Below are 13510 nucleotides of genomic sequence, written 5' to 3'. Positions count from 1 at the left end.
ACTCTCCATATTTCCAAAATCACTGAAATTTACACAGCACAGAAACAGTCCCTACCAGCTTCACGCTGCCCATCTACACTAATCACACTTTCCTGAATTATGACTGTTTCCGAGATCTGGGGGTCCTTGTTCATCAGTCACTGAAAGTAAGCATGCAGGTACAGCATGCATACAGTGAAGAAATTGAATGGCATGTTGGTTGGCCTTCATAACAAGAGGAGTCGAGTATAGGAGCAAAGAGGTCCTTCTGCAGTTGTACAGGGTCCTAGTGAGACCACACCTGGAGTATTGTGTATAGTTTTGGTCTCCTAATTTGAGAAAGGACATTCTTGCTGTTGAGGGAGTGCAACATCGGTTCACAAGGTTTATTCCCAGGATGACGGGACTGTCATATGCTGAGAGAATGCAGTGGCTGGGCTTATATACTCTGGAATTTAAGATGAGAGGGGATCTTATTGAAACATATGAGATTATTAAGGGTTTGTACATGCTAGAGGCAGGAAACATGTTCCCAATATTGGGGGAGTCCAGAACAGTTTAAGAATAAAGGGCAAGCCATTTAGAACAGAGATGAGGAAAAACTTTTTCACACAGAGGGTTGTGAATCTGTGGAATTCTCTGCCTCAGAAGGCAGTGGAGGCCAATTCTCTGGATGCTTTCAAGAGAGAGTTAGATAGAGCTCTTAAAGATAGCGGTCATGGAATAAGGGGAGAAAGCAGGAACAGGGTACTGATTGTGGATGATCAGCCATGATCACAGGGAATGGTGGTGCTGGCTCAAAGGGCCAAATGGCCTACTCTTGCGTCTATTGTATGCCTCGTGTCAAATGTCTGTCTAAATGCCTCAAACATAATCCTTCAGGGAGAGAAGAGTGGCTTCCTATCTAATGACCCAGAACCACAGCAATGTCTGAAGAAAGGTCTCGACCCAAAACGTCATCGATGAGTCTGAAGCGTCTAGACCCAAAAAAATCATCCATTTCTTCTCTCCAGAGAAGCTGCCTGTCCCGCTGGGTTACTCCAGCATTTTGTGTCTAACCACAGCAATGTAGCTGGTTTTGAACCACGAGTGCTCAGCTGAGTTGGGGATGGGCAGTAAATACTAGCCCAGCTGGGAAACAGATTAAGAACGGTCTAGTTATCTCAGGAACCCACGTTCTGCTCTAGGATATGATGGCTCACAATCTCTTCCTCCTGCAGCTTTAAACAGAAGTGCCGAAATTCTCATACTGGGCCACGTGAGAATTTTCTACCGAGTGCTGAATGCGAGGGAGATCAGCTTAAAAACAAAACTATGCCGAGAACCAGTCATTTGCAAGAATCAGTTTATTTACAACTGTAAATATTTCCACACAAAGTTTGATAATCACCTTATGTAGAAGATCATATCCACATAAATAAGTTTTCTTCATGGTTTAACAAAGGAAGCCCTAGATATTAAAACATTTAATATATAAAGCCGTAGCAAAGCCTTCATGTGTTATAGTTACAATCAGAAATATAGACACTAGTTGACAGTCTAACTTCCTGGGAGTCCAGGAGGTAGGATATGTGAGGAACCAAAGACGTTAACCTCTGCTTTAATATGGTTGATGTTAGAATTACTTCAGCAGTGTGCTGCCAGATCAAAGCAACACACATCCTGAACAGCCAAGATGTCAGAAGAAAAACAAAATTCTGTATCAGTTCTGCAGAGTTGATCACGATTATTTTGTGGGAAATGTTGCAAGGGAACATCAGCTTTAACTTGTAAATGATAAACACCGTTTAGAAGCGAGTCTGTTTAAGACATCCCGCAGATAAGCTTCCATTCCAACGAGTGTTGTCACAATTAAGCCTATTCTACATCTACCCAGATCTGTGCAATGTGGACTGGGGCATAATGCACAGTACTTGGTATCCCTTCTTTGAGGAAAGGTTTTTACAATAGAAGAGAGATAAACTAATTTCTCATGAATTCTCAAGGTTTAGACGGATATGGGCCAAGGTGTACATGGGACAGGTTGGTTGATGTGAGTAAGTTGGGCCAAAGGGCCGTTTCCACACTGTATAACTGGAGGATGGGGGGGGGGGGGAACAAAAAAACAACCCAACACAGTAACAGAAAGGATTAAGGAGAGAGTACTAGGGCAGTAAATATTCCCAGGACAGAGAGAGAAAAAAAGTTGGACACAGATTCAAGGTGATTCAACTCCATCATAGAAGTAGGGTCGGAGTTATACACAAAATGAAGCTCCCCCCACACTGCTGTTACATACTTATGGAGAGCACGGATCAAACACAGGGTAAAGCTTTCTCTACACTGTCCCATCACATATTCCAACACTGGACGTGGTGAAACTCTCTAAACTTTGGATTTTTTGTGACAAGTGACAAGTGACAACAAAGAAAGTATGGTTGGTGCAGTCTACGTGAACTTTAACGAGGTCCCAGACGGGAGAGCCGTCCACAAATAAAACCAGGGCGTTTAAGGCGATTTGACAAATTGGATCCAAAATTAGTTTTGTTTCAAACAGATGCTGGTTTACACCAAAGAAAGTCACAAAATCTTTGGAGAGAAGGAATGGGTGAGGTTTCAAGTCGAGACCTTTCTTCAGTCTGAGATAGGGGAGAGGGAGACTAGAGATATGGAAGGATATGGTGTGAAAATGACAGATCAAAGCAGACGATGTTAAAGAATTGTAGAATGGTTCATTGTTAGTTGAGGGGAGGGCGACAAGGAGGCATACAATCAGAAAAATTAATCAGGACAGTAAAGTTAATCTGATTAATTTCTAAATTTGAGGGCACAGGTTTAAGGTGAGAGGAGATAAATTTAAGAGGGACCTCAGGGCCACTCAGAAAGTAGTCTGAATGAATGAGCTGCCAGACAAAGCTATAGAAGTGGATATAATTATGACTTTAAAGTCATGGTCATACAATATGGAAACAGGCCCTTAATTCTAATGTTAACCAAGCTGCCCCATCTACACTCGTCTCATCTGCCCGCATTTGGCACATATCCCTCTAAATCTTTCCTAACCATGTACCTGTCCACATGTATTTTGTATCATACCTCTAGTTTCCTTCTCTCCTGAGACGCAGTCTGAAGAACGATCTCGACCCAAAACGTAATCTATTCCTTTTCTCCAGAGGTGCAGCCTAACCCACTCAGTTAGCCCAGCATTTTGAGTCCATCTTCAAATATCTTTAAAATGTTGTTATAGTACCTGCCTCAACTACCTCCTCTGGCAGTTTGTTCCATGTACCCACCTCCCTCAGGTTCCTATTAAACTTTGCCCTCTGTTTTTTGATTCCCTTAACCTAGGTAAAACACTCTGTGCATTCACCCTACCTACTATACCCCTCATAATTTTCTATGCCTCTATAAGATCACCCCCCATCCTCCTGCACTTTATGGGAAAACAGTCTAGCCTGCCCAACCTCTCCCGACAGCTCGGGTCCTTTTAAAAGGCATTTGTACCGGGTTTAGAGGGAAATGGGTCAAATGCAGGAAAATAGGATTAGCCCTGAATGCCAGTGGTGGGCATGGATGAGTTGGGCCGAAGGACCTGTATCCGTGCTCTACAGCTCTGTGAATCTATGACTGAAGGACAGACCTGTGGCTCTGTGTTTGAGGCTGGTGGCTGGAGTGAGGATGGTGGGGAAAGCTTTAAACGGCTCAGTTCTGAAACAGTGTTCAGCACCCGGACAGTGAGGTCCTGCGCTGCTTTCCTTGTCGTGATCAGCTTTGCAGTACTGGCTTCCCAAGTCATTCACACAAAACGAACATGTCCCGATGGAGATGGAAACTCAGCAGCCTTGCACTCCCCCAGTCAGGTAGGGCTCACATCACCGTGCAGTACAGTGTTGGGGCAGTACAGGCTGGACCCAAACTGCACAAGGGGAAATACGCACTTCAACGCAACATTTCATCCATTAAAACAACCCAAGTACATAGTGTCCGAGATAGAGAGCAGATCATAGTGGCTGTGAATTCTTTGTGCAAACTGTTCTTCCACACACTGAGGGGTGAAGGGTCAGGAGTGAACCCTCACATTGAGGGGTGATATTGACTCTTGGCCCAAGATGGGATTGTCAGTCATATGAAAACGTACACCACACAAGAACTCCATCGACAACCCACTCCCAATCAAAAGTAGACCAGAACATTTTATTCTTAGTTCTGAGACGAAGGACTTCATCACATCACTCAGACTATTTTCAAAGCACCTTACCCTCATTCACTGTATGCTATCAGGGTGATTGATCATTTCACTGACCACCCAAGAGGGTGATGGTTTTAATAATGTAGTGATGGTTGTCCAATATTTCAATGACGTCTAAATGTAATGTTAGTTTGGTAATGTAGTGATGATGATTTAGTTCATTGATTGGCACATTGTCCAGCATTCAAACATTGACTGTGTCAAACATGCACTGTGATCCAGGCGCTGCTGTTACTCAGCCAATCTCCACAAGCCACAAGCAGCCAGGGCAACAATGGCAGCAGGTATGTGGGGCGCTCCCTCACCAGAGGCTGGATCCAAGATCCTCAAACACCCTCCTCTCAGCACAGCGCGACCCCTCTACCACAAGAGGCAGCCCTCGGACGAGGGCAGTTAGGGGGGGGGGCAATAAACTGCGCCTGCATGCAATGTCCAGATGCACAAACTGACCCATAAACGGCATAGAGATGGTCATTGGGTTTAATGGAGGGCGGGCGAGTTAGTTAATTGCAACATTGATCCTCAAGTTAAATTTTGTGATTGTTTGAATAACGGTTTGGTTCTTTAACTAAATGCAGTGGAGTGAAACTTGTGAAGCAAGCCGACTGTCCAGTGAGATCTGTGCTTGTGAGGCTCCCGGCTGGCTCCAGTGTACCACACAACATGCCGGAGTTGCAGGGGGCATCTCACGCTAGGCACGGTACCCCTGCCTCAACCCCCCCACCCTCCTCACAGGGCACCCAGCTCAGAGCCTGACTGCTCCCGAAGAACTAATTGATTACAGTAACTGCAAGGATCCTGTCGTCACCGACGGTCGGGCAGATTGTACATGTTCTGGGGCACTGATGCCAGACTCCATGCGTGTTTGTGGGCACTGATGCCATCAAACTACATGCATGTTCGGAGGCACTGATGCCAGTCTATGTGTGTTTGGGGGCACTGATGTCATCAGACTACATACGTGTTCAGGGCACTGATGCCACCGGACTACACGTGTGTTCGGGAGCACTGATGCCATACTACACGCGTGTTCGAGGATAATGATGCCAGACTACACGCATGTTTGAGGGCACTGATGCCATCAGACTACACACAAGCTCGCAGGCACTGATGCCATCAGGAAGCTCATCCTTAGTCACAAAGAGACGGGGAAGGCGACGGGAAACACGGACAGTGCGAGTCAGTCCTGCAGCCCCGCTCCGCCACTGCTCTAATACTCAGGCTGTCCCTGCAACTCTGTCGCCCACTGTCTGACGGGTGACTGCCTGAGTGCCCAGTCACAGAGGGAACCTCGTTCCGTGCTTCCTCTGCAGGCCCACGACTGGATTAAATGCCCCACAAATGTCAGAAATGCTCAAAGCCCTCGATTCTGTTAGTTTGCTCAGAATGACGCAGGAGCTGAATGTTAACGGAAGATTGAACTGATAACTGTTGATGATGACTGAAAGCTAGTGGACATGCACAGTGAGCCCTGTGACGGGTCACCACCCGGAATCCCATCGCAAGAGAGCAGCAATGTAGTACTGCCCACCTCTCCGGACAGTGGCTGTGGCCCAGACCAGCCCAGCGGCTTCCCCCCGGTGGTCACAGGGCAGTGAAGAGTGTGTCAGAGGGTGGAATGGCGCCATTCGATACGATCACACAACCCCAGGCTTGTTGACTTTCAAAGCGGCAGGGGATGAAGTCACACAATTTATCGGGGGCCCCGTCAACACGAGCAGCCCGTAAGGTTAGAAAGGTTTCAATCCAAACAGTCACATGCTGATTGTCTTCCAACTCCGAGGTGGTAGAGAGGCAGTGAGAGTCTTGCTGCGGGTTAATGGAGCAGCACTACATGTAACAGTCACACTGGAAGATTACCGCAGGGCTGGTGCCTAGGACCCTGTGGAGTGCAGGCTCGGGACCGGGTAGAACTTGGAGATACGGCTCTGTGCCGAAGGGTTGAGGCATTCCGACTCCCCGCTCATCCTGAAGAAGACTTCTTGCTCCTGCAGCTTCCGAGCAAATTCTTCCTCCAGAGCCTGAAATAAGTTTGTTAAACTATTAGTGATGGAGGAAGCCTGGTGTTGGTTTTGTTATTGTCACATGTACCTAGACACAGTGAAAAGCTTTGTCTGCGTGCTATCCAGTCAAATCATACCGTACATGAATACAATCAAACTGTACACAAGTACAACAGGTAGTGCAAAGTGAAAATTGCCAGAACGCAGAACAGTGGCGCAGCGGTAGAGTTGTTGCCTTACAGACCATACAACGCCAGAGACGTGGGTTTGATCCCGACTACAGGTGCTGTCTGTACGGAGTTTGCATGTTCTCCCTGTGACCTGCGTGGGTTTTCTCCGAGAGCTTCGGTTTCTTTCCACAGTCTAAAGTCGTACAGGTTTGTAGGTTAATTGACTTGGTAAAATTGTAAATTGTTCTGAATGTGTGTGTAAGGTAATGTAAGTGCGCGGGGATCGCTGGTCGGTGCGGATTCGGAAGGCTGAAGGGCCTGTTTCCGCACTGTATCTCTGAACTGAACTAAACGTGTGATATAGAGTGTTATTGGGGATTAGGATGTCCATACCTTCTTGCGGGGCCGCAGCTTGTCCCTCCATTCCTTCAGCTCCTGACTGTGCTCCTCATCCACCTCCTTCAGCTTGTGGGTCTCGTGTTCGATCAGCAGGTGACACTTCTCATTCTGCACCAGCAAGGAGAGTGGACAGAGACGGTCAGTGGCCCAGGCCCCTGCCTCGCACTACACGCCCAAGCCCTCCACTGCACAAGCTTGTTCGGCCAGGGATGAGAGGCCAAGGGGGGGTGGGGGGGTGGCACGTGTTGTTGGGCTGTGGCGAAGGAGGGGCCAGGGGAGGGTGGGACGGAGGGAGGGGGCGGAGACAGGAGGCTACATGTTGCAGGGCCGGGGCAGGCGGTGGGGGACTGTGGATATTGTGGGGCTGCCAGTGGGGCCGGGGTGAAGGTGGGGGCGGGGTACATGTTGTGGGGCTGGCGGTCGAGGTGGAACTGAGGTGGTACATTGTGGGGCCAGTGGTACATGTGTGGGGCTGGGTGTACAAGCTGCGGGAGCTTACCTGCAGTTGCTGTAACTCGCGGATGTTTCCGTCACACTGGAGCTGCAGGTCCCGCATCTGGTTCTCGTGCTTGTGGTGCTGCTGCAGCCTCTCGTTTTTCTGCCTCTTCTCCTCCTGGCTGGCAAACTGCCCGGAGAAGGGTCGGTCAGTAATTATCTCCCAGGGGCCCCATGCCCCCTCCCTCAGGGTCATTACCTGTCCCTTAGGGCTAGCGTCCACCCCACAGGGTCAGTGCTTCTACCCCAGGGCCCCTGCCCATCACACAGGGCCCCGTCCCTCTCCCAGGGCCAGTTCCTGTCCCACAGGGTGTGGGCTGTTTGCAAGTGCAGGTTCTATCGCAACGTTTAAGAAATACTTAGAGACAGGTACATGGATAGGACAGGTTTGGAGGGATATGGGGCAAACGCAGGCAGGTGGGACTAGTGTGAATGGGGCAAGTTGGGCCGACGAGTCTGTTTCCACGCTGCGTGACTCTATGAGTACAGGCCTCTCAACATCACAGCCTGCTGGACACTGCGGCCCAGTGGGATTGCCCATCTGCTCTGGCCCATTGGGAATATTGATCGGCTCCTGTGGAAGTAACTGGCAGTGGTCCCAGTCCAGTCCTGTCCTGGGCAATTGCCTTGCAAACCTCTTTACAAATCTGCCCAAACACCAAGGCCTCCTTTCCCCCCCCTTGCCCCTGCCCATTTACCCTCCGATCTGCGTCATTGCCCCCCCCTCGTGGAGCCGATGGGCAGCTGCCGGTCGGACAAGTGGGGTGGGACAGAATGGACAAGCACTGGAACCTCACCTGTTTAATCTTCTCTCGATCCTGCTCTGGAGAACTCGAGGAGCCAATGCGCAGGCTCTTTTTGAACATGGCCATGCGGGTCTTGGCATCACCGCGTTGGATTTTGGGCAACCTGCCTCTCTCCTGGGTTTGCCCGTTCTTCAGCTCCTCAATAAGACGTTGGTTGTATCTCTGCATCTGTTCCATTTCCTGTCCGCACATGAAGTGTGCCGATTAGTTTAGTTTAGAGATACAGCGCGGGAACAGGCCATTCGGCCCCCCGAGTCCGTGCCGATTCCCTTGCACTAGCCTATCCTACACACTAGGCTCAATTTATAATTTTTCTCCAAAACCAATTAATCTACATACCTGCATGCCTTTGGGATGTGGGAGGAAACCGGAGCACCTTGGGGGGGAAAAAACCCCAGACGGTCAAACTGTACAGGCAGCATCCGTAGTCAGCATTGACCCCAGGTCTCTGGCACTGAGACAGCAGCTCTACTGCTGCGACACTGTGACCCCCCCTCACCCTAGATTGGCCACAGAACAAGTGAAAGTGCCGCCCATCCCTATGTGTAACAGGAGAAGATCGAAGAGGGCAGAGGGACAGGCGCAAGCTACTCCAGCTTTTTGTGTGAATCTTTGGTGTGAACCTGCACACGCAAGGGTGTGTTAGTATTGTGTCATTGTAAACTGCACTAATAAGCATTTTTGAAAGTAAAAACAACTTGCAAGGATTAGTGAGCGAGTTATGCCAGTTGAGCCTGTGGTGATACCAGCCATGCCCGCTGCAGTAGGTGCACTGTGCCCAGGGCGGGTGCACTGTGCCTGCTGCAGCGGGTGCACTGTGCCCACAGAGCTGGTGTGGAGATGCCAGCTGTGCCAGCGGTGAGTGGGTGTACTGGGCCCAGGGCGAGCGCAGGCTGACCTTCTCGTGCCGTTTCAGCAGCTGGTGCCTCTGCATGAAGTACTGGTCCTTGAGCTGCTGCTTCAGGAGCTGGTGCTTCTCCTGGAGATGCCGCTCCTCCACCTCCCAGATCGCCGCCTCCTTCGCTGCATAACGACAGGCAAGAACCCTCGATAACATCCCTCGGCCACGCCACCCCGACCCTTCAGGGTGACCCCGACAGACACACTGGTGACAGTGCAGCCCCTCAGTGTGTCCGTCCTAGAGCGGATTCGCTGCCGTGGACCAGCGACGTTGTGGTGTCCTGCCACGGGGACTATCAACAGCAGAGGAGTCTGTTCACATCACACCGCCCCTAGTCACTGCACCACCCTCCTCCCAACCGCCCCACCCCACACCATTCGCCCCAACCGATCAGGACCCTGTACTCCACGGGCTCCATCTCCGTCCTCCCTGCACCCCCGCCATCTTCTCCCCGGGACCCCTCTTCCCCACGGCCCCTCACCCCCCCCCCCCCCCCCCCCCCACCACCTCTCATCCCCTCCATCTCCTCCAGGACCACTCTTCTGTGGGGGACCCCTCTCCACCCGTGTCTCTCCCCTCTTCTCCTGCCGACGCTAGTCGCGCTCCGTCTCCTCCGGGACCCCCCTGCGGCCCTCTCGCCGTCGCCTGCATCCCCCAGCCCACGTTGCCGCCTCTCCCTCCAGCCTCACCTCGCATCATCTGCTGCTTGTTGTTCAGACACTCCCGTTCGATGGTCGCAAGCTCAAGCTTGTGCTGGTGAATGATCTTCTTCAGCGCTCCATCCAACTCCTGCTGCTGCTTCTGCAGGAACTCCTGCTCCTGGGGAGGCAGCCGTGTAATGAGAAGCACGGGGAGGGAAGGAGAGACAAAGTCACGCACAGATAGACACAGCGGCACGGCGACTGGCAAACTCCGCCGGGTCACAGACCCGTTCATGCTGCCTGCCTCGAAGAAAGCTGAACGTTTTCATAAACGTCCAGTCAGCTTATGTCTGCCAGTGATTCCTACACCAGGGACATTGCTAGGCTCATTCAGTACTCTGGTGATAAGCCAACAAAGTGCTCACGTGTTGCTGGATAGACTTTGCTCGCGACAGACAGCAAGTCTCCTGGACCGTGTCCCACTGAAACGGGAGCTGCAATGGGAGTGAGAGTCCTGAGCAGGGATCTCCCCTCTCCACATCTCACCCTGGCCACCTCTCGCATCTACTGCTGTGCAGTGGAAACCCCGGGGACAAAGCCTGGCATGTTCACGCCCACACTACCCTTGGCGTAAGATCCCTGTGCCAGGAAGGGTTCAAGACAGAGCTGCTTCACTGCAGGTGGTGAGCAGGTGACACAGCATAAACATTAGGTCCAGTGGACTGGACCAGGGCAGGGTCTGCAGGCCACGGACCGCTAGCTCTCGCTGTGTGGGAGAGCTCAGGGTGCAGGATGTAGAGGGCATCCTGTTAATTACCCTCTGCCACAGATTCACCTCTCTCCACTTATTCCCATTTTATTACAACCATCATAGCAGAATACATCCTGGCTTCAGCTATCCACACCATTGCATCGGACAAAGGCGAGAGCCATTACTGAGCAATGCCACAACTTCCACGCCAGCTGATTAAATGTGTCTGCTTACTGTGTAATCCAGGTCCCTGGTAGAGGTGTGTTGTAAGCCGCACATCAGCTGTAACCCAACGCACACACAGACTGCAATTCTATTTACAGTTCAATGTTCCAACACACACATCGAGGAGTTCAAGTGGGGTGAAGGTTTGGGGCCGAAGATGACAAAACAATGTCAGTCTTGGAGTGAGTCCAGGAAGGCTGTTGGGTTGTCTGGGGCCGTGGGGAGACAAGGGGCAGAGTGAGGGACGGAGGTGACTGCACATTGAGTGAGGGGAGACAGAGAGGGAAGCTGTATCATGAGTGGCGGGGAGGACAGGGAATGCAGTGGAGGGGGCTATACTGATGACACTTGGCCAATTACTCAACAGACGTCCAGTTTTTATTTCTAATGCAGGAAGCCCAACATTACTCTGCAACTGAACTTCTGAGGACCAGACCGATCCTAGGGAACTCCATCTCCAACGGCAGGGATTCCAAACCCAACTCGTCACTGGTGAGACAGGGTTTGGTTCAGGACCAGTGACCCTCTCCCTCGCCAGCAGGTCACTGTGGCTAGGTGGACCGCCTTCCCTTGGATCGCGTCAAGCTGCACACTGTCGCATTGTTTCGGTGCTGCCAGAGGAAGCTCCAAACTATTCCTCCCGCTGAAATGCAGCAGAATCTGTTCAATTCTCCATCGACAATATTCGTATTCCTGCATACCATTGCACTCTGGTCCCCAGCAATAACCAGTAACTAAGCCACACTCAGTGCTATCTAATAATCACCGTCAATACTTATTCCATCTCAAACACACACACACACATGCTCACACACTTCTAAACATTTCACAAAGTTTCATTACTTAGAAGAAGGAGAATATCTTGAAGATTTACTAGTATGGATGAAAACAGAGCACCAGTTTTTTTTGTTAATGCCTGGGTTCTACATGAAAAGCATTCGTCTGTGTTTTTAGCTGAAGCATGTCCTTGAAAGAAGTCCACGTGTTGGGGAAACCAGAGCAGGCATGTGGTGCCCACAGTGTGACGAGCACACATCCTTGCCCTGATACATTTCTGCTGGAAACATCTGCCGGCAGTTGGGCAGCCACAGGGTGTTTGAGAATTGATTGAAATCTCCCGATAACCTGAGGAAAATTACAAGCAGACTGTTCTATGTTCTTTACAATTGTTTTTTTTTGCTCAATTTGTTTGAAATGCAAACAAACCTGTTTGAAAAGCAAAATGAAATTGTCAATGCTGGAAATCTCTCATTCAGAAACCACACCACACCTGCACACTTTAAAACATAGAACAGTGCAGAACAGAAAAAGGCCCTTCGGCCAACCACGACTGGGCAACCGTGGAGTTAATTAAAATTAATGAAACCTGCCAGCACATGAGCTAAATCGTTCCACCCTCGTCTGTTCACGAGTCTGTCTAAATGCGCCTTGAATACCATCATGTCATCTGCCTCCTCCACCAGCTCTGGCAGCGTGTTCCAGGCATTCACCCCCCTCTGTGTAGGAACGATTGCCTTGGACATCTCCTGTATACTCTGCCCCTCTGCCTCGAAGTATTTGATATTTCCACCCTGGCTTTCTTAATTTTACATCCTGCTATTGGGTCTCCCCCCCAGCTCCCAACGCTCCAGTTTCATTAAGAACCAATCCCAATGTTGTCACCGTAGACAGAGGGCACTGCTATTGCTTTATGGCAAACAGCTCCCAGATTTACAGAGGCATAACACTAACTCATTGATACATCCTCATACCTCCCTCTGGACTGCCCCTGAATGTTGGCTCCCAGACAGTGACCAAACTCATTTTATCTGGAGATCCTCTTTCCTCCAGACTCCATCTCGTGGTCTTTGACTACCTTCCCGAAGACCCACAGAAGACCACGCTCAGACCTGTTGTCTCTTTTCTTTCTTTTTTCCCTCAGAGTCTCTTTGCACACCCCTGACAGGCCAAGATATCCAGAACCAGGAGTTCACTGCCTCAGAATAGGGAATCAGCCGTTCTGGGTAGAGATGAAAATAAATGTTATTGTCCAAAGTTCTGGATTTCCGCAAGAAAGCATCAGGTGTGACTGAGGGCAGATGCCACGCGGACAGAGCAGGCGCTGGAGGTGACACACATGCAGCACACAGATACACAACAAACCTGCCCACCACAAGGAAGGGCAAAGGCACTTACATCCTGAAGCTGTGCATTGGACAGGGTGCATGATGATAACTGAAAGGACTGTATCATAACCTGGGCGATGGCCTGTGGATTAAAGTACAATGCAGCTCCGTCTGCAAAAGGGCAATGAGGCACCACACACACACACAGCTGACCCAGTGAGCCAAACATGCATAGAGGAGGGAGGTAGAATGCAGCAGTGTGGCAGAGAGAACCGGCCATGAGAGCTGAGACCATTGGAGAAGGTCCAGAGGAGGTGTACGAGAATGGTCCCAGGAATGATTGGATTAACGTATGATGAGTGTCTGAAGGCAACGGGCCTGTACTCGCTGGAGTTTACAAGGATGAGGGGTGGTGGGGAGAACCTTATTGCAACTTACCAAACAGTGAAAGGCCTAGATAGAGTGAATTTGGAGAGGAGTCGAGGACCAGAGGCTATAGCCACAGAATAAAAGGATGTATCTTTAGAAAGGAGATGAGGAGGAATTTCTTTAGTTAGATGTTGGTAAATCTGTGAAATTCATTGACACAGAAGGCAGCGGAGGCGAAGTCAATGGATATTTTTAAGGTGGAGATTGACAGATGTTTGATTAGTATGGGTGTCAGCAGTATGGGTGTCAGCACCTCTCTGCCTCAGAGGGCGGTGGAGGCAGGCTCTCTGGATGCTTTCAAGAGAGAGCTGGATAGGGCTATTAAAGATAGCGGAGTCAGGGGATATGGGGAAAAGGCAGGAACGGGGTACAAATTGG

General features: G+C 50.3%; 1 protein-coding gene across 1 annotated transcript in view; it reads right to left on the bottom strand.

Annotated features, from left to right (window-relative positions):
• Positions 1–1307: 1307 nt before the first annotated feature.
• slka (STE20-like kinase a) overlaps positions 1308–13510 on the bottom strand; it is a 69153-nt gene continuing 56950 nt past the window's right edge. The window contains 7 exon segments of the mRNA XM_055647144.1: positions 1308–6228; positions 6774–6887; positions 7279–7404; positions 8072–8260; positions 8979–9103; positions 9671–9800; positions 12774–12845. Of these exon segments, the coding sequence (XP_055503119.1) occupies positions 6082–6228; positions 6774–6887; positions 7279–7404; positions 8072–8260; positions 8979–9103; positions 9671–9800; positions 12774–12845 (903 nt within the window). The 3' untranslated portion in view covers positions 1308–6081.

The sequence above is a fragment of the Leucoraja erinacea genome, chromosome 15 (genome assembly GCF_028641065.1).
Source record: "Leucoraja erinacea ecotype New England chromosome 15, Leri_hhj_1, whole genome shotgun sequence".
Taxonomy (NCBI): domain Eukaryota; kingdom Metazoa; phylum Chordata; class Chondrichthyes; order Rajiformes; family Rajidae; genus Leucoraja; species Leucoraja erinaceus.
The sequence above is the reverse complement of the archived record's forward strand: the minus strand, read 5'-3'. Positions and strand labels throughout refer to the sequence as shown.